Source organism: Centruroides vittatus, unplaced genomic scaffold (assembly GCF_030686945.1).
Source record: "Centruroides vittatus isolate TY-2023 unplaced genomic scaffold, ASM3068694v2 contig_1891, whole genome shotgun sequence".
In the NCBI taxonomy this organism is placed as follows: Eukaryota; Metazoa; Arthropoda; class Arachnida; order Scorpiones; family Buthidae; genus Centruroides; species Centruroides vittatus.
The window spans coordinates 13,271-35,167 of record NW_027121163.1 but is presented as its reverse complement, the minus strand read 5'-3'; the positions used below and the strand labels follow the sequence as shown (position 1 = coordinate 35,167).

General features: G+C 34.0%; 1 protein-coding gene across 4 annotated transcripts; it reads right to left on the bottom strand.

Moving 5' to 3' along the window:
• Window positions 1-2,957: 2,957 nt before the first annotated feature.
• On the bottom strand, window positions 2,958-21,346 carry Seipin (lipid droplet biogenesis associated protein seipin). Of its 4 annotated transcripts, none has more exons than XM_067264405.1 (9): window positions 21,110-21,346; window positions 14,095-14,167; window positions 12,123-12,207; window positions 11,984-12,051; window positions 9,858-9,992; window positions 9,663-9,760; window positions 9,377-9,594; window positions 8,408-8,497; window positions 2,958-3,548 (listed from the first exon to the last, which is right to left on the bottom strand). In XM_067264405.1, the coding sequence occupies exons 1-9, from the start codon at window positions 21,274-21,276 to the stop codon at window positions 3,472-3,474; spliced, it is 1,011 nt and encodes a 336-aa protein (XP_067120506.1). In that variant the 5' UTR covers window positions 21,277-21,346; the 3' UTR covers window positions 2,958-3,471. The 4 variants fall into 4 exon arrangements, with proteins under 4 accessions (XP_067120506.1, XP_067120508.1, XP_067120507.1 ...); XM_067264407.1 differs by having other exon boundaries at window positions 8,408-8,488; XM_067264406.1 differs by having other exon boundaries at window positions 12,132-12,207.
• Between the last annotated feature and the right edge of the window lie 551 nt (window positions 21,347-21,897).

Genomic DNA, 21,897 nt, shown 5'->3' with positions numbered 1-21,897 from the left:
CGGAAGTTCGTATGTCAATGTGAACCCAGCATAAGTTATATAAAAAAGAATTGTTGAGGAGGGTACGGGATGTACAAGTTGGACTGAACACTGTGTTCAGTATTATAAGTCCACGAAATTCTGCAGATTATCCCTACAGTGAGGATTGTGTTTGGATCATAACTGTTCCCGAGGATTATACAGTGGCCTTGCACTCCCAAACATTCAATGTTAGTGTCTGAGGTACACTCTGTATTGTTTTCAAGAAATATAAATGATGGGCAATGGCATTTCATTTTCAGCTCGGCAACAACGAAACAGATTGTAATTCTACATTTGCAGAAATCTGGGATCGTGCCGAAAATGCCAGCAATCTACTGCACACCTTTTGTGGTTCAGAGATTCCTCCCGACATTCTGTCGCCAAAAAACAGTTTAGAAATTAAATTCGTGTCCGAGGAGTGGGAAGAGGAAATCGGTTTAACGGCTTCTTTCGTAAAAGGTATGGCGACTGTTGTTTAAATATGAGAAAATATAATCTTGCAGTTTACATAAAGATGTATTTGATAGAGACTGAGGAATGTGTCTGGTGATAACGGTGGATGCAGCGATTTGTGCGTCAATACAATAGGAAGTTATCATTGCGAGTGTAGATAGGGAAGTTATTTGTTTCCAGATAAACATCGACGTGAAGGTAATATTGAAAAATACATTAAACTTCTTGTTAAAATAATTCTAAATATTCTTGTATCTATACCCATTCAGCTACACAGTTTGCCTTAAGCATACTTGGTGCTAATTTCTAACTTTTTACTTAAAATAGCTCTTCAGATCATAGTTTAAAAATGTTCCAAGTTTATATTTCTACATAACTGAAGATGAAGCATTAAATTGCAATTCAGTTCATATGTATTCCATAAAAATACACATGATAAATGAACTCTAGTATTGAATAATTTGAAATTTTTGTTTCTGTAAACAGAATATTCAAACAAATGTGGTGGTATTTTAAATGTGACTGAACCTACAATCATCACTAGTCCTCCCTTTCCCAAGTCTTATCCAAGATACATTAAATGCAGATGGAAGATTCTTAATAAGAATTTGGCCATATCATTGCTTCACATGGATATCTAAGCAAATGAAGTGTGTATAGAGGTCTTGTAATTTATGTGCCATAAATGTATATCAGTGTTTTCAACTTTTCTTGATAGGATGAATGCATAGATAGGTTAAAAATAATAAGCTTCAGAAAGAGAGATTATTATAAAATTACTCGATGTAACGCCCTCGTACCAGAACCCATCAATCTCACAGAGGTTTCGATTTGCAGATTGAGTTTAACACCTTTGTAATATATTAAACTGATAGAAATGCTAGTGTCAGCAATATCATTTTAAATATGATAAGTGTTAATTTGCGTCTACTTCATCTCAATGTAAAATGATTATTATTAAGAGTAAAGTTACACTTAACATAAGTGGTTGGTTTAATGGAATAAAGCAATGAGTAATCTATGGAGGGGGATGCTTCCCAGGACAAATTTTCTATGGCAAACTGGCCATAGACACATGAATCGGGACAATTATGTGGTAGCCTGTTGGTAAGATGTGAACCTGCAATCAATTTGTGTTCAATGGCTTAATCTACCTGGCCATTTGTGGGTCCCTGCAACGGAGATGATCAGAGCAGTGAAACTGGACCTAGGATATATGGAACCACCTTCCAAAAATTCACAAGGTTCTCTATCTAGATTCAGTCCGGTGTGTCCCACGGCAGTAATCTGACACCCTAGTTGCACGTTCACAAACAAATTTGGTATATAATATAGTTTATTGTTTTAGGATATGCCATTGCTTTTATATAAGTCTTTCTTGAAATCTGTGTCATCACATACAGAAGAAAATAAAAATTAACTCAGTCCTGTGGAAAATTTGAATTAAAAATTTTCAATTTTTGCTTTCAAAAGGAATCTTATTACAAATATAAATTCTTACTTCTCAAAGATACATTGAGATTGCTTTAACACAAAAAATTAATTTTCTTTTGGAAAAAGAAACCCTACCTAATTTACTTTAATTTTAAATAAGGCATTCAATACTAAGAATCTTGTGACAGGCCACAGAAACTTGTTTAACAAGAGTATTGTCAAAGCCAGGTTGGAAACTGCTGATCCAAGGTGGAAGTAACATCTGCTTTGAGCTATGAACTTAAATGGTTCACTGACTTAGAAATATACAAGTTATACTGTCTTTGTAATAATATCCTGTCATGTGTTAGTGTCGATTCATTCGGATTATTTGATCATATAATTTGATGTTCTAAATAATTCAGAAGAATCACTGAATTTACCATTAAAATACTCATCTGAATTTCTTTCTTTCTTCTCTACAGGAACTAACATTCTTTTGTTTAGATCCATACTATTATTGATATGTAATGAGGGATGAGGTTTAACATATCTGAACCAAACTACATACAAAGAACTCCATACAAATCTTATAGAAAATGGATCATGACGGATTTGGTTTAATCTTTGATATTTTACAGTTCTAGAGGTCCTGATTAAGTCTCCATATGCACAAATAAAAAAAAATGGACAGCTTTAAACCTATTCAGCCTTTATCACGATACTTATGGCTGTATAGATTAAAGTTTTAATCAGTCATAATACACCACAGAAATTTAGAATGTTAAATTCAAACTGAGAGCTGCAAACAGAGCAGAAATTAAGTTATATGCCTCTATGTCCTTATTTTCAATTTGTTATATATTTTGTATACGAGAACTTAGCCTATTAACGGGACATATTGCACTGGTGTTATGGCTTTAGCAACCGAGGAAAACCTTATTCAGAGAAAACAAACAATCTTTATTGATCACCTTGTATTATACAGGTATAATACAAGGTGATCCAGGTATAATAATAGACAAAATATATAACAGAGCAGAAATTGTTTAAAATAAACAAAAATCAGATTTAACAAATCAATAGTTTTATTGGAGGCATTTTCCAACCGATTTCTTACACGTGCCGACGACATTCAACAAAAAGTTTATGGCAGCAATACAACGTTTTTAATGTATAATATAATGAAAAACATAAATAGCTGTCCTTTATATACAGCAATAATAATTAATAACTTTTATAAAAGAATTATTAAATAACAAAAATAAAATACTGCTTTTTCTTTTTACAATATAAATCACTGCAAAATAAGAAAATACATAAAAAAGGAATCATTTCTTACAATCTATGACTAGTTTCGTGCATCCGATAATGACGATTATGACCTTTAATACTATTATCAGTTATCAAATTGTATAGAAATTACTTGCTTTGGTCCCGCTTACGGAGTATCATTTGCCAATACGTAGCTTTACTAAATCTTAGATTTGTAATAAAATTGAATGTTTTCTTCTCAAAAAAAGAATAGTTTTAAAATTTTACAAAACCAAAGTTAAGAATATATCACGCACTTACTACCAAAATTTATGGTTTTCTTTTTCTAATCCCAATTAAATCCGTTTCGGTTTTCCCAGTTTCAATCTCGCATTTGATTTGCTCCTCTGAAATAACACAAATTAGTTTTGTATATTTTTTAAAATACATTTTTAGCTAATTTAGTTTTTAAGATAAATGTGTGACAGTTGAAATCAATGACGAGCAAATTTTTCTGGATGCAGGCTTTAAGCTTGCAGAGTACCAACATACTCCTGTAACCTCCAGTACCCCAGGTACTAAAATCATATATGATGAGATACAAATTGATAATATATGGTTTATTCTTTTCATTGATCTACTTTGTCCCGAATATATGCTTAATTAGGGTTGCATAATGACGCAAGGGGGAAAACAGGCAAATAAAATTACAATACCAAAGCTCTGGGGCTGCAGGTTGCTCGTGACTGATTTTAAATCACACACACACACACAAAAGAAACAGGTAATAACAATACACTCCCCATAAGTAACAATTCCTCATTAATCCATTAATAATTAACTATGTTAGATGGCCGAGGCTGCTGTGGGGATCGGGGACCAAAGAACTCCAGGGATTATTAAGGGGTGATCTCTTCCGGACGGATCCCTCCCCACCTAAACTGCCCCAACATAGGCCATATTGGTATCATTAAAAAGCCATCTTAATGCTTAGAAGACAGAGTAAACAATCAATGAGGAAATTCTTAATCCTACTAACACTGGGGGTGACTAGGAGGTGAGGATGAAGCCAATGTTTCCAGAACGAACTGTCGAAAAAAGTTTTCCGAAGGTTTGCACTCGGATTTAATTCCGGGCCCACTAAAATAATGAACTTACATTTTACTACTTCAGCCATCTGGCTGTCAATGCACTTTTTGAATAGGTAATCTCTGGTGAAGAACAAATGATCTTCATATTGCTCCTTGTTGCCAAATCAGAAACAATTTAAGAATTTAATTGAACAGAGCATAAATCAAATTAAATGCTTATTTAAAGTTCTAACTATATCATATCATCATATATAGATAAACTTTCATTTTTGATAGTGTACCCTGTGGACACTAAGTAGTCTTTTTCCAGGCCCACAATGGAGCAGCTGGGTGGCAAGGAACAGGACTTTTTTACACATCAAAATTGTTTCCAGGCAGATTATTGCTATAACTTCAGGCTAGAAAATTTTATGAATAGAATTAAGCTTAGTAAAGAAGTTCTTGACCAGCATATGCAGTTTTATTGTTTTCTAAGCAACGTGGCTCAAACAACGTTTTCAAAAAATGTCATTATTATGTATTTTAAAATTTATTGAGCATCTTGGCAGTGACTCTACACCAAGCAAAAAAGTACAGGAATCAGACTGACTGATTTTTGGGGGTCAGTTTTTCCATCTCCTAAAAATGCCTATAGTAAGCCTAAGTATCTTGTTGAAAACATGCTTGTTTTCTAAGGTAGTTTTCAAACTTTTGGGTTTTTCTGTGAAGGGATTGCTGAAATAAGCAATTGAAAAGTGCAAAAATTGCCAAAAAACCATATATGTATTTTCTTTTCTTCTTCTGACACAGCAGACACTCCAAGAAAGCTCAAATTTTAAACTTAAGCTTCTCTTATTATCAGTGAGGTGCTTGTGAAACTTGTGGATCAATAGGTCAAAGCTCGTGTGGGTTTCCCCATAGAGCTACAGTATTTTACTATTATTACTTAATTTTACATTCTGTAAGAATAAAATTGCACGAATGAATGATTTTTCATTCAGAATGTTATCGAGAGTAACATAAGCTTAAATTTATGCAAATTAAAAACGATTTATAACAATTTCACCAATGGCATATTGAATACATTTGATCGGCAGCCGTTGCGTTGCCAAGCACTGACTGAACTGCAAAGTAAATCATCATCGTAGGACTTGATGTAATAACACAATAATTAACTACAAGGGTAGGCTGAAAAGTAATGTATGCATGCTTGTAGAACATGAACAAACACAAATAGCAAGATCGAGCAAAAAGTACATTAAAGTACAATTCTTAAGCTTCAAAATCATATATTTATTTTTCAACATAGTCACCATTAAGACATACATTTCTCCCAATGTGTAACAAGTTTTTTCATTCCATCACTGAATTTTCTTGAATCCAGGACTTGACAGCTGCCTTTACCTCATCGTCCGAGGTTCAATGATTACCCTTGAGGACTCTCTTGAGTAGAGGAAAAAAATAAAAATCACAAGGCGCAAGGTCAGGGAAATAAGAAGGGTGTGGAATCGGTTCAAACTTCAGGTTTCGCAGAGCCTCTCCAGTTGCACATGAGTTATGTGGATGAGTGTTGTCATGTTGCAAGATTATTGATGCCAAGTGATTATTTGTCATGTTAGAGGCAGCCTGACGCCAATAATCTTACAACATGACAATGCTCATCCACACACCTTGCATGCAAGTGGAGAGGATCTGCGAAACCCGAAGTTTGAACCGATTCCACACCCTCCTTATCAACATTCCCTCTAATTTTTTTGGTAGATAAGCAGAAAATATACTTTTCTGAGCAAAAAAAATTTTTGCTGAGCAGATTCTGACCAAAAAATTTTTCTGAGCATATATATACAAAATCTTATTTTTTCCTATAAAAATTAAAATAATTAATTATAAAGTAGAGATTAAAATTCATTTTAAAATATACTTCCGCACAAAATATCTTTTGTCAATGATCTAATGTATTTAATCGAAATATATGTAGCAATAATCATGTTGCAGACAGAGTGAGAAATAAGTAAACATCGATTCAAATCAGTGTGCATGCTCGCCTGCGCGGCACATAAATCCTGGTGCGTGGCAACAATTTGAGCAGTGTGCGCCCGCACAGTCTAGAGTAAACATTGCTCCTTATTCCCCCGATTGTGCGCCTTGTAATTTTTATTTTTTTTACTCTACTCAAGAGAGACCTCAAGGGTAATCATTACACCTCGGACGATGAGGTGAAGGCAGCTGTCAAGTCCTGGATTCGAGAAAAGTCGGAAGAATTTTTCAGGGACAGAATGAAAAAACTTGTTACACGTTGGGAGAAATGCGTTAGCCTTAACGGCGACTAAGTCGAAAAATAAATATATGATTTTTAAGCTTAAGAATTGTACTTTAATGTACTTTTTGCTCGATCTTGCTATTTGTGCTTGTTCATGTTCTACAAGCATGCGTGCATTACTTTTCAGCCTACCCTCGTATAAAACAATTCGTATCAAAACAAATATATCCAAGATGTAAACAATTATGAAAATATAACTGTTCTGTAAAAATTGATCTGCAATTTAATACTCATCAAAACTTCTAATTTAGATATCAAAAGAAGACTTCTGTATCAGAAAATTAATTAAAAAGTAATAAGGCATATCACTCAAATCTGGACAGCATCTGGAGTTATACTTAAATGTTTGGAATGCTCTGATAAAATATCTGAGAAAGAACCTTTAACTTCTCACATTTGTGTGTGTCTTTTATTTTAACTGGGAGGCAATTTCTAAAAAACATTTAATAAAAATAAGAAAGTACAAAAAGACATAGCAAGGGAAAGAGAAGAAAAGCTGAAATCTGCAGATAACAAAATATCCAGGAAAATAATTTTGACTTGGAGAAACCAAATTGTTTTCTCTATACACACAATAATTCGACGTTCTTTAGATCATTCAATGACATTGTTAATAGTTATGTTGTGGAACAGTACTCAAGTGAATCCTAGTTCAGCACCACTCCAATTCATTGATTTTTACTTAACTCGGATTTACGACACTCATTTGTTTGGCATTTCGGGTTTATTTGTGGCTCATTAATTGTCACTTGAGGGATGGAGAAAGCAGAAATGAAAAGTTATATAAAACATACAAGGGTGGATCGAATATAAATGGTAATTTTGCGATTCTGTTTAACACGCAGTTTCTAGCTAGATGATGTTGAGGGCAGTTGGTGTTTGGTTTGTGAGGAGTGGGGGAACTGGCTTGGTTAACGAGTGTGCTCGGTTCTGTCGTCAGTACAGCCATGACCGAGCAAAAGGTACATTCGTCTGTTGCACAATGCATCATCATAAAGTTTTTAACTAACGAGGGTGTTAAACCCTCAGAAATTTTTAGTCAATTGAAGGCACAGTTTGGAGACAGTACACTGTCTCAGAATCGTCTGTATACGTGGGCCAGAGAATTTAAGAGTGAGCGAGAACGTGTCAAAAACTAAGGTCACGATTGACACACAAGGACAAGCCTTACAGATGACAACATCCGTGCTATTCAAGAGCTTATAATCACCGGTTAACTGTTGAAGAAATCTCATCAAAAGTGGGTATCAGTTATGGGAGTGTTCAATCTGTTATCACTGATCATCTTGGCTTCACAAAAATTAGTGCCCGATGGGTTCCTAGGTTGTTGGCCTCACACCGCATTCTTGACAAGGAATAAATTGGAAGAAATGGGCTGGGAAATCCTCGAACACCCTCCTTATAGTCCAGACTTGTCCCTGTGATTATTTTTTGTTCACACCCCTGAAGGAATCATTTGGAGGAAAACGATTTGCAAGCAATGAAGAAGTTGAGGAGCATGTGCGCAATTGGCTCATAACTTGCCCTCAATCTCTTTATGAGAGAGGGATATTGAAGCTTCCAAATCATTGGCAAAAGTGTGTAGAGTTGCAGGAGGCTATGTAGAGAAGAACTAAAGTTTTCACTTGTGTACATTATTAATCAATAAACGTCTAAAAAAATATTTGATCCACCCTCCTAGTTTTGCAAGGACAGCACTAATAAACTGTAGTATAAATTTGGTCTAGTACTGTCCCATAACAGCTATTAATAATAATAAAAAACAACAAAAGAAAGCTCAAACATAAAGAAAAAGTAACAGTTAACTTTAATTAAAATTGCTCATTTATTACTAATGAACTCATATTAACATCGGAAATGTTAAGTATAAACTTACCTAAACTTGTCTCAGTAGTATCATGTGCACCAATGGTTTCAATTTCAGAAGCCATATCTGAGGTATTTATATTTCCTGATTCTGATGTTCCTAATATATTCAAAAAGAAAAGAAAGTTTTTGATATAACTTCATTAATATATTGCTTTAACTAAGTGTTCAATGAATTACGTTATCATAATTAGTAATTAGACATATTGAAATAAAATTAATGCATTTAACACTACAGAAGCTTAGCTCCAGTTGCAACTTGTGACGACGTAGCTAACTTCTGAGCTATTCATTCCGATAAAGGGCATCTAATTTATTCCAGAAACTAATTACATAATACACATCTGTGCCTACAACTGCTTCATACACATATAATGTACTCAGTTGTCTTCCTGCAAAAATAATTGATAAATTTGATATAAAGACCATCCTTAATATAATGTTAACTTTTGACAGGTTTGGTAAAGGTTGCAGCAAAGCGAGTCTACCATATAATCAAAATTGACTCAATTTTCACTCCAAAATAAAAACGGCACATTCCAGTATGCGTCAGATAGCACACTGGTGAATCGTGATGCAACAGAGTGTTCTGCCATTCACGGATGAGATTGTCGGCACAGAAACCAATGCTCGTTAGATTCGTGCACACGATGCTATTAGCTTATGCCACATTGACAGTTGTTCCAGCATTTTTAACTGTTCACCAGTGCATCACTTGTGGCTGTGGCTGATAAATACTGTTAATTACAATAGCTAATTAACAACTAGCTCTATCATCTTGAAATTTATATAAGTATTAGTTCAAACATGCTGGAATACAAATATGTGTGTCATTTCAATATAATTATGTCACGGGTGACAATATGCGGCCATTCTGGAAATTAAATTGTCGCACCTCGTATGTATGAAAAGTCATATTATAATCAAGTTACAATATATAATATACATTAATTAAGCTATATAAAATAAATAAAATTACCAGAAAGTTTGCGCTCCTTTTGCAATCTTTCCATTGCCTGAATTCTTCTTATCTCTAGTATAGCGGGCGTTTCTGTGACGTCAAGCATCAACATGGAATCGTTTCCTTTTGAAAGTAAGAAACGGAACCAAGAAAATAAGGATATCATTGCCAAAAAGAAAAAATTTGTTCCAATACCTAAAACTGCAGAAAATATGGGCCAATAGTACATAAAATATCTGAAAAAAATTTACAAAATTACAGTCAATATTCAATTTTATTTTAATCTGTTAGATGTAATAATTACCTTAAACCAGTGAATTCAGCATGAATTCTAAGAGTTGCTGCATAAATCTCAATGGAATGGCTTTGAATTTCGATACGAGATGTAAAAGCCGGTCGAGTCTACAAGAAAAAACACGTCCGTATGTAACACTAAGAATTTACTATATATAAGAATAAATAAACAACATTACTGCATATAAATGCAGTTTATACTTACTGGATCTTCCTCATAATGTTCAAATAACGAAACTGATACCAACTGTTTCTCTTCGACCGTTCCAGAAAGTAGTAATGGAGCAAAAAACAATGTTCGTATTATGCGATGTAGGTGAGATTTAAAATGAAGAACTCCCTGAAATTAATGATAAAATTTAGAAATTGCAAACTTTTATAGAATTTCTACTTTCAAATCTTTTAATTTTTAAATTGTATATATCTGTTCTACACTCTTATTTACAAAGGAAGGCTGGGAAATGTATTTCATAGATTTGGATCCGCGTTTGCTTGGTTATTCTGGAGCACTAAAAAGTACTCCTTGTAAAGCTGTTCTGCTTCTTCTTCAAGAAAACCATGATTTTCTCCTTGATTTACTTTTGGAACTGGAGTATTGGTAGACATTGAAAAGACAAGTACGTAATGAAAAAGCAACTACTTTTCACGTTTACATACATACATGAAAATTATTTGTTTTTGCATTATGTACCAATTCCCCAGATACAAAAGCACAACTTAACATTATGATTTTCTTTAATAAAATACAAAAGCGAAACCTACAGGTTTACGGAAGATACCTTTTAGTGTGAGCGCCCCAGAATAACAACGAGGGGTGATCAAAATCCACGAAATGTTTGAGCCTCCCTTTGTGAATATTAGGAACACAATTTAAAGTCATTGTCGTCATAAAAAATTTGTTTCACTTGTGAAATCAACTAATGAATGTAAACATGTCAAAGTAAATGTATTCCAATTTTGACTGAATCTTAGACTGCATTCACAATGCTGACGACGACGACCACTGATACTAAATGATAACGGTTTGTCTTTTGTCATTTTCTTTCATCGCCAAAGCGTTCGCACTGTTCATTACTTTTCATCTTACAGCATGTACAATGTACAGTACATTACGTTTAGCATGCTCTCTACACTTTTAGAATGGACTCACCTGTCTTTCAAACTTGGATATGCAGAGAAAAATGTTAATTCTTTGACTTCCACAGAAGAATTTATTACTTTTGTTAAATTTTTTGAAACTAAAAGATTGTACATGTTGCTTATTGATTACACAGTATTTAATTTTAATAAATTTATATCTTGCTGCAAAGTAACAAACTCAGAATAGTTATTAAATATATCATTATTATTATTTTTTACCTTTTACCAAACTTTTTAACGCAGTGGTAAAAATTCTCCACAGACCAGTCGAGAATCTCCGCGGACCGGCGCCGGTCGAGAAATGCTGCTTTAGACCATTTATTAAGCTTTTTAAGGCCTCTTTCTTTGACACGAGAGATTAGCGGGTTCCTCCATCTTATTCAAAGAATTGTGGGACGTTCGCATTGATTGGCCAATTCAGTTAAGACGACGACAAATGTCGAATTTTGGCTAACTTTGAAATGACTAAGACAAACGATAAAAACATCAGTTTTTGTCATCGTCATTGGCAGTGTGAACTCAGCTTTAATATAATTATCTATCAAATTTAATATTTCTAACAAAAAAAATGCAGTTATAATACCCAAACCCTAGTTTAGTGCTGCATTTGATTGTTTCATAAATTGTCACTAAACTGAACAATGAAAATTACATACAGTAATGATGTCTACATGCAAGTTTCAAGTTGAAAGTTTGAGTCATGTAATTTGGTGAAATCAATGTCATTTACAATACAGAATTGTAAACTTGTTACTATATTAAATTAGTACATTTCGACATATCCTCCCGACGATATCCAGTCCGAAACAGGATTTTGGCCGTTAATGCCAAGTGCAATTCTTGTACACGGGGCTCGCATCTGGCACTTTCGTAGCATACACACGATCCTCGACATGCCAACAAAGAAACACAGCTCGAAAAGACGACATCAAACGATCAAGTGGACGGAGAAACGGAGCTCCGGAAATCTAGGCCGTGCGGCAGTGCAGGACTGGATTTCACTGCGAGGCAGGAGAAGTCCTTTCGAGCGTATGCACACAAAACCGACGTTCTCTGACAAATTTCATTCACACATCTGAACTAATGGATTTTACAGAACAGTTTGAAAGTAGGGTCGTTAAAGGGGAACACCCTGTATTTTTCATTATATAATTTAATTTAAAAACATAAAATTATGTATTAACTACTTACTGCTCTGCAAGAAGTTTTGACCATCTCGCCATTTCTTGCCAGCATGTCTAACTTAACCATGAACATTCCTGAAAAACAAGTGGCTTAAATTTTCGAATTGTTTTGCCAAATTATTCAAACTTCACCATTTTATTTTTACCTGGCATACCTATATTTTGATTCGTTTCCGACTCTGGCATTTCTAAGTCGAGTACAATGATGTACGACTGACCTCTACTGAGAAGCTAAATTTTCAAAAAATGGAAAATAAACAATTATTGTAGATATATTTTATATTTAAAGCATACAAAATTAAGAAATTTAATCAAAATGTAAACATGAAACTTCTCCTCCACGATTTGTTACAAATCGAATGTTTTTGAGATTGCACAGCCTATTATCAAATCCTGCAGAACTGGAAAAAAAAATGTCGAAAGGCATTCAAGAACATTTCGAAATTTTAATCGTTTATTTAAAAGTATGACTGCATAGCAGGATAAAAAACAAACCATAAAATAATAGGCAAAACAAGAACCAATGAAATATACAAAATAATAAACAATTAAACATCTGACATAAATCTTGAACTGCTTCGTTGATTCTACCATTCCACTATTCTTTACGCTTCGTACGAAGTCACAATTTGCTTAAAATAAATTATCATAACTGTACGTACCTTACACTACAGAACAGAATTTTCATAGTGGAAAGTTACATAAATTAATAAACTTATTAAAATTAAGGTGAGTTTGCGCAAAAATATTACAGATCACCTGTGCCTAGTCTGCAGCTTACATACATTTTACTGAATCACAAGTTCACAGACTCTGTATGTGTAAAAGAAAGACATGTTTATCTGTGCATTGTCAAATTATTTTGCCCGTCTTGTCAATGGACAGTGTAACGAATGGGAAGTTGCTAGGCCCTATCGTGCGGTGATGCAAAGAAGTGCCGCATCAGGCGGCAAAAGAAGAATTTAAAGAATGGGATAAGCAGCATTTCGAAGACTTGCATCAAACTGAAAAAACCTACCGCACGGCCCTGGAAAGTTGTAGACACATCAGTGTACAAACAGTAGGTTTTCAAGTTCAGCTGACTTCCTAAGAAACAGTCTAAAATATCCTCAGAAGTCGACCTCAATTTACAAATGAAACTTTAGAAATTTATTGATAGAATAAAGGTAGGAAAAAAGTCACACTTTTGCACTGTGTTATAAACAAAGTCTAGCTGTACAGCTGTTCGCTTAAACCTCCGTATAAGTTGGTTTTATATACTTCAGAGGGATGATTTGAATTATCTGTTTTTTCCGTCCACACTCGACCAGTTAACGTGGTTATATAATTGGGAGTTTTGTGTACACACAAAAAGCTATTTGAGGAAAGGCTGCACACTTAGAAGTTTTTCCTATAGAATCTATAAGCAGTTTGTGAATAACTGACAGTCCTGTTCACATAATTACAAAAACAATCAAATGTCAACTTATAAAAAATTGTCTGCGAGTTTATTTTTCATTTATTTGGAGTTTTACATGTTTCGTAGTTGGACAGTAGTTAGTTCAGCTAGTTTATTGCTTCTCAAAGTCTGACTTACAATGTTGCAAACTCCTCATGCTACTTCTTACAAGTGAATGTTATGTTGCCGATCTGATATAAACAATTATGTAAAAAGAAAAAAAAAGACATGGAAGGTATCCACGTACTCCAAATACCACTCAAATGTTTAAAAATGGACAACTGCTGAATGCTAGTTAATATGGAGTTAGAATTTAAATTATTCAGTTAGACATCTGTAAATCTTTTTACTCTTTACACCCTGTAGGCATTAAGAAGACCTTTTTCTGTGTTCAATGTGGATCCAACCAAGCCCAGAATGGGGCGTTAAGGGTGGTCGGGAACGAGACACAACATATCCGAGACAGACCGTCCCAAAAAACTTTCTGGGGTTCCGAGACTGCCCAGATTTGAACCCGAGTTTCCCAAAGTGCTAGACCGATGCCGTAACCATTTGGCTGGCAATTTATGTTTGTCGAACAAAAATTTTTAAAGTATTAATTCAATAAATAAGAAATTTGGATGAACAATTTATTTAAGTTATAAATTACTTTAATTTTAGAGATTATAATATATACATACTTGATCTTGGCCTCTTTTAACCAGCGTAACATTAGCCACAGGAAAGTTGCACGTGCCATTGGAACATAAAGAGCTGAAATTATATGTACACAGCATTATATTAATAATTACCCTTTTAATCAGTAATTACTCATAACATAATTAAAAATTTAATAATAATAATAATGACAATTGAGTGAAAAGTTTTCACATACAAAGTGTTCACTTTATGCAATCGCTTATATGTAGGCATCATTTAACTGTACGTTTATCACTGTTTTTAAACTTATCCATACAAATTAAGTCAAGATTATGAATAAAAGTTGTCAATGTTCCTTTGGGAGCAATGTTCGAATAATTTTTTCATGCATGTTGTGTCTGGTAAGTGGTAACTCTTTTCGTGTCGATCTTCTTCCTTCCGTTTTTTGAGGTGTAAATGTGGAAAGCATGCTTCTTGCTTGAAAAGATTCTCATAAATCTTCATGCAAGAGATCTCCCAAAGTCAATGGACTTCATTTTTGAACTTAGATTAAGTATTTATCAAACAATGAAGGCATTTTTCACAGAAATATCAAGATCAATGAAAGGTTGAAATAATACTTTAGATTTCCCATCCATTTCAAAAGTTACCTTTTTCTTGTCTATCAGGTCCACTCAACCCATAAATTCATTGTAGATCTGCAGAATATTTGAGCACTTTAATTTTTTTTCCCCTCTCTCCCTTCTCCAAATTATATTCTTCCTTGTCACTCTGATCAACACACAACAATTCATTTACTTCCCAAATGATAGTTTGAATTATTTACTGAACTATTAACTTGCAATGGTTTCATTTTTGAATGTTTCATGTAAAAAATATTAACTGCTATATGGATTATTCGTTCAAAGTTTTACCTGAAATGAACAAACTAACCTTGACAGGAAAGGTGAGAAATACAAAGTAAAAGGCAGAAATCGACAGTACGACTCGTTTACGAGGAATCCCACTAAAGCCAATAATAGTTGTAAAGGCATTGACAAACCTTACAGACAGAAACTTCAATCACTGATATAGTAATATGTAACAACTCTTCACCCACAATGGGACAACTGTGTACCAATTAGTTACCCAAGCGATCAATCCTGCAATACAATATTTCAAGTATAAAGAACCTACTGAGATTGTCCCCTCAACTCTAAAGATAAATTAGAAGAAAAATTTGCATTTTGAATAATTCCTAGCAACTTTAATAATATACATTGCTTTTTATCAAATCATCAAAAAGTAAATTAACACATTTGTGACTGGTAAACCTATGATATGTACAATTCTACCAATTCGGCTAATTTCTACGAAATATGTGATTAGATGCAGTTACGTATACTTCTATCGAGTGGAGTGACAAAAGTTCTGCTTTGCTCGCAAGGCGCATGCTTGACCTATTGACCTAATTCTGATGCTAAGCTCACAGAGAGAGAGTTTACAATAATCTAATTATACCTCAATATTTGTTAGTCGAGGATATGACTTACTGATGAGTCACTGGTGAGTCTTCGTGTCCGAGACTTGTCTGGGCCGAGGACGTCCGTTTACGGAGATCCGCCGAAGTTGGCACCTCGTCGTCGACTACTTCTGGGCACTAACTAATATCTTCTATGAGACATCGCCTTTCTTTCGCCATTGTCTGGGCCGAACACCCGGAACTTCGGCGTCTCCATCTTTTATGCTCTTCGCCTGGGAAAATGATGGTGTGATCGACTGTTGACGGAGTCAAAGGTCGATTCCCGGGTGCGGTAACATAAGTCTCTTTCGATGACTTCGATGACGCTTAATTGTAGCTGTCCTGCTTTTGCAATCAGATGTTTTCTTTTTGACACCTTGTTGTTAAAATTCCCATCTGTCTGTTTACTGAGAACGTCATTCGATCCTTTCTAGTGCAATGTTTTTTTATAACAATTGCGTTAAGAAATTAAATTACAAACTGCGAAAATTTGCATGGAAAAAAGGAAAACGCTCGCCCTCAGATCCGTGGGCTCACATTACTTTTTACATTTATCCTTCATTTGATATTCCTTTCCATTTGGTCTTATATAGAAGTGATTCTTCAAAAGTCTCTGCATGTTTAATTTAGAGTATTCTAGAAGAAATGATCGATCCAAAGCAGGGACGCAACCCACAATTCCTTCCTATTGTGCAAGTACGCTATCCAGACATCCGTCTATTCATCTAACTTTGAAGATGTAGCCATATTGGTCACTTACTTCGCTAATTGAATTAATTAGCAAAGTTAAGCATTATAATTTAATTGATTTATATTCATTAATGCAAAAATCATCTAAATCCAGAAACACAACCCTTGCGCATGCAATACATAATAAGATTCAAATTGTTTGATTGTATTTTTAAAGTTGTTTTCTGTTTTATCTAAATAAGATCTGTTTTAAATAAGATCAGAAATGTTAGTTCACTTATTAAATTTGTTTTTGTTACTGAATTTAAATGTATTTTGAGTTAATTATGATTAATTTATAGTTTTGGACTTAGTTTACTGTATAATTATATGGACTTATGGTGTTATAAAGTTCAATGAATAGGAAAAAACTTAAAAATAAAAAGGTGTTTATTTTTGTGGTTAATGTTACCTTAGGTAGCCAAGATGGCAGCTCGTATCTAATTCCAGCAAGGAAACAGTGAGATGCACGTTCTAACCTAACCTATTCTAATAATTTGGTTGCTAATAATTATGGTAATTTATTAGAATAGGTTAGGTTAGGTTAGAATGTGCGTCCCACCGTTTCCTTGCTGGAATTAGAGATGAGCCGCCATCTTGGCTACCTAAGGTAACATTAACCATTTTTGTTTTCATGAAAAGTAAACCCATTACATTTCTATTTATTTATTATTTGGCTTATTCCACTCTATGGATGCTAAGAGGATCTTTTTAAACATACCCATTACAGTTTTGGCCAGACCCATAATGGAGGCAGCTCAGTGGCAAGGGATGATGTCCAACACGCCTGATACAGATGAACCACAAAAAATTCCAGAGGCTGCTTGCCCAAATTTGAGCCTGGATCCTCTTTATACCTTAACCATCTTAGCCATTCACAGTCTGTTAAGTGCTATTTTGTTCTAATGATTTATGATTTTCCAAATGGTCATTTTTGAGAAATGAATAGGTACAAATCTACAAATTAATACAGCTTTAATATGGCCATACTTCTAAATCTGTCAAATGCTTTTGGCTCCATATCAACTAACACAATAAATCTTTCACCTTCTCCACTGAGCAGGACTCCACTGACAAGAATCTATGGAATTTGCTTGGTTATTGGTGTAAGATGTGGATATTATGCTATAACTAAACAACGGGTACATTCCAGTATGCATCGAACAGTGCAGTGGTGAACACAATGTACTAAAATGCACTCTGATAATAACCGACGAGTTCATTCGCACAGTGACTGATGCAATTTGCACTGGTGAGGCTGCGGATACGATAAGCGTCGATACGGCAATTTGACCGCCTCTACGGTTATATTATTAACACCGATTTTACTACTCGTCTGTATTAACCCGAAGTTGTTTTGACAAAATAAGTCTGCAAATGTCAATATAGCACATCTGATTTGCTCCACCATCTTCTTAGATTGCTAGACTTTCCAGTAAAAGCTTATTAAATTGTTCACTGATGCATCAGTTGTGACTGAGACTGATGGATATAGTTAATAGTCATCAATCATCAATCTCAGCCATATGAATCTAGAATAGAAACAAATTATTACTGATAAATTAAACATATACAATCATTTATCATTGATAACAACAACAATTTATCATTCACAAATTGTCTTTATATTGATATCATGTACTAAGTATTTTAATGTCACATTGTGCCACAACCTCTAACAAACAAGTAAAGAATTTAAAAAATTGAGCTATAAAAACATTATAATGCTTTGTCTTTCTTTATTACACAATATTTTATAAATTATAAGCCTGTCTTTTTCCTTGTAACAGCAAAATGTCTCAAAGAATCAAGTGTATTTCATATGAATATATACAAAAGATCCACAGATTTGTGACAATATTGACTAATGACTACATTGTATATTCTACATGATGTTTGCAAGTTAAAGTCTAAATCATTTTTTATTAGCTTTTTCAGATATTTTAAAGATAATGGAGTCTATCTTAAGTCAGAGAAAAGCAAATAATAATGCTAGATATTGCATTATATTACCTTACTGTTATAAATTAATCTCAATCTGATGATGTAGTTATAGTGAAGAGATAAACCAATTATTAAATGAGAAACTGTGTTTGTGTATAACAAAAACTCTTATACCACATTTATTTTAAACAAAATGTGATTGATTCATAATGTGATATTTCAATAAAAATAACCTTCTTGATGTCGTCCAGCACTGGCTAATTGTAGACTTTTCATCAATTAATCTACAAGGTGTGATAAGTCCGTACAATTAGCCAGTCGTGTGCTAAATCAAAAAGTATTAATCCAGACAAGAAAGCAAGAATATTTACAAAAAACATAAACTTAACTTAAATTCACATAATTATAAATTGTGTTAAGTTCTCTGAAACAGCAGTTAGTGACCTGGCAGGCATATATCTGCAGTGGCGTAAAACATCTGTAAGACATTGTTTAATGACAACAAAATAATTTGGCTGTAATTTTAAAAATTGTAGACCTATAAATTCCGATTGTCGTCCATCCGTCTTTCCTTAATCTCAAGAACAGAGTTAGCTTGATGACATCCGAGACCAGATATGGAAACCATAGGGGCAGGAGGCCCGATTAACTATATACGAACTTCCGATGCAAACTGGAAATCACGTTATTTCAATTAATAGATGACTGGCACAACTCTATGGTTAGAGGAAAAGTACGATGTACAGGGGCATGTCACTACTAATTGAAGATGAAAAGCATATATTTTAAATTAAATTAATTAAAAATTGCAGCCCGGCATCGTGACGACATCACAATAGATAATTGTTCTTTGTCCGTTGTCTCGTATGATTTATACTAGTGCACCATTCCCAAGACAAACTTACACTAAATTAATTAGTATCTAACTCTCAAATATTAAAAAAATGTAAAAGATATAAGAACACAAGTGCAATAAAATATGCAAATAAATGGGAGAGAAAATGTTTGCTAGTGTCATTTCTTTACATTTTCCTGTTGAATTTTTTGGTGCTTAATTTAAGTATATCCAGTTATTTAGATTGTTGGAAGAGTTAACATCTGTTAAAAACTTGATCCATAGTTTTATAACTAGGACATTATGCAATTTTATCGTATTGCAAATTAGAGCAGAGCTGGAACGAAAGAAGCAATCCTTACATCCGACAGTCACGGACAAGTAAACTTTGCACTTGCTGGCCACAGAGAAACAACCCTTGCACTTGTTGACATAGAGGTGATTCAAGTAGCAAACAAACGAAACACAAGAACAAAGCAATCAATGGCAATTGCTTCGTTCTTGTGTTCTGTTCATTTTTTGTGCCTATTTTCCATTATGTGCATGCAATGCTGTTTTTATTTTTGATTCCTATATTCCATTAGGTGTGCTAAGCCATGTCAAGAAGCATAAACATAGTAACTTTGAACCTATTGTATATTGAAAACAGTCATAAACCCCTATTTTTTAAATATGAATGAAACCTCATTTCATTTTTGAAGTCTTATAGAAGAGGCATTCCTTAATACTCTGCCTCAAAAATTCATCAGTACCGATTTAAAATTACCGTATTTTACGGACTATAAGACGCTACAGACTATAAGACGCACCTTAATTTTTAAGCAATTTAAAAAAAAAAAATACCTAGAAGACGCTACGGACTATAAGACGCACCTGAATTTTGGAGGCAATTTTTCGAAGATAAAAGTACGTCTTATAGTCCGTAAAATACGGTATACGGCTGGCATCGAAGGCTCGTGTAGTCTTCTTTCCTCACATTTCTATAAAATTATAATTGCAGAAATTTTTCTGTCATTTTATAAAATGTGTTTCAACAAATCATTTTCAAAAGATGATGAGATGATTAACTTTTTGGAAGTCTTATGCTTCAGATATTTTCATGGCCCTTTTTAAAAATAAATTTTAAACAGTTAATAATTTTATCTTTATAGCTTGTCTCTCTAAGAGTGTGATTATGCAGACACGAATTTAGAGCGAACGAGAGGTTGCGAGCGATTTAGTTTTCGCAATGGAAAACCATGCACAAGCGAGAAGCAAGAAATAACACCGTCGAGAGCGAATTTCTGGTTCTTGCACATATCTGACAGGTTTTGATATTTATCACGTCACGCCACATATTCTCGCTTGCTCGCGTCTGCACAGTCCCACCCTAATACCGTACGGTCCTTATTCGTTTAGAAAATCCCATAATAAAAGACTGCAACCAGATGCATTTTACAAGTTGCACATTTAAAATACCTCGCGCATCTCGACAAATTCGTAGAAAATGCGAAAAAGTTATCAGTTCCAGTTATTTTTTTAACTTTAATAAGGAATTTCTATACAATTCTATGTTCTATTGCTTATTTAACAGTTAAACACTTTGTATCATACCCCCTAAAAGTCAAGGGACTGGACTTACCCCCTATACACTCTGACATAGATCCGAAAGAACGGTATCTTTCCACTATTCCTACTCTAAGGAAAAACCTTGAAGGAACAAGTCACATGCCACATAATAAATAACAGTAATTGAGTTTAATTATACAATTACCGGAAAGAATAAGAAGATAACTGAAAAATTAATTACGAAAAAATGTTTTTATATTCTCTATCAATGCTAAATATTTTTAGAGAATTTTTCTTCCTGGAAAGTATTCTATCCTGGTTAATACTAATTATGTTAATACCAACGAAGTACACGTGCTTAGATGCAATAACTCTTTTTATGTCAATTTCAGTAAATGCACAATTCTTAAACACGTGCTTCCAACTGGAAGATTTTCCCGCAAATAATCACGCGAATTCATTTATTTCATATTTAAGGAAATTTCGGGAGAAAACTTACTCAAAATGGAAGTAAACTGGGCGAAAGTGAGCGACTGCGGGTATGTAAAGGTAATAAAACATCCCGTAGAGAAAAACTGAAAGCCATATCAATATATTGAATGTCACTAAAGCAAACAAAAATTTGTACGCGCCGCGTTTGACATCACCGATCATCTTCGACCACATTTAATAAACAATCTCATATTTGAACTACTTCCTCCTCCCTCGGTCGAACTGTCATGTGATCGTATTTAGAATTATTCTCGTACAGCGCCACCTCTCGGTAGAAAAGATATTAAACAAATTTTTAAAATTTAGTTTAAAAAATAAGTAATTTAATTATTAATAATATAAAAATAATACATTATTTTCATTTTTTGATAATAAAATACGGATTTTCATATATATAATATAAAACTCTAACTTCCGACGAGTTAGGGAAGTTTTTTTGTTTTTAACTCTTTCCTCCCTGTGACCACTAAGATGGTCTTTTTACTAGACTTGTCGTGGGTTCGGCCTGATCTACAATGGATGGAAGGTGGTAAAGGACTGGACCCAAAATATCCTGGATTTGAACCCGGATACCGCAGAGCAATACGCTAACGTATTGCTCTGAACATCGGATATCCACGTGAAGTTTTTCAGATTTTTTCCATGTATCTAATACCCAAATATGACCAGTTTTCAATAGACAGTGTTCCAGTGTCAAGGCATTCAATAGTCTTTACCTTAATCTTTATGCTCATTCCCACCGCTTCCTATGCTGCATATACTTCTAGATAACATTTGGTTATGCAGTGTCACTTT

Excerpts from the sequence above, each read along its gene's own strand:
- Seipin (XM_067264405.1), bottom strand. The coding sequence starts at position 21,276 with ATGTGGTCGAAGATGATCGGTGATGTCAAACGCGGCGCGTACAAATTT. Across the intron at positions 12,208-14,094 it reads TTAAAAGAGGCCAAGATCAA|CTTCTCAGTAGAGGTCAGTC; the intron begins GTATGTATATAT and ends TTGAAAATTTAG. Across the intron at positions 9,993-11,983 it reads TCAAAACTTCTTGCAGAGCA|GGAGTTCTTCATTTTAAATC; the intron begins GTAAGTAGTTAA and ends CATTAATTTCAG.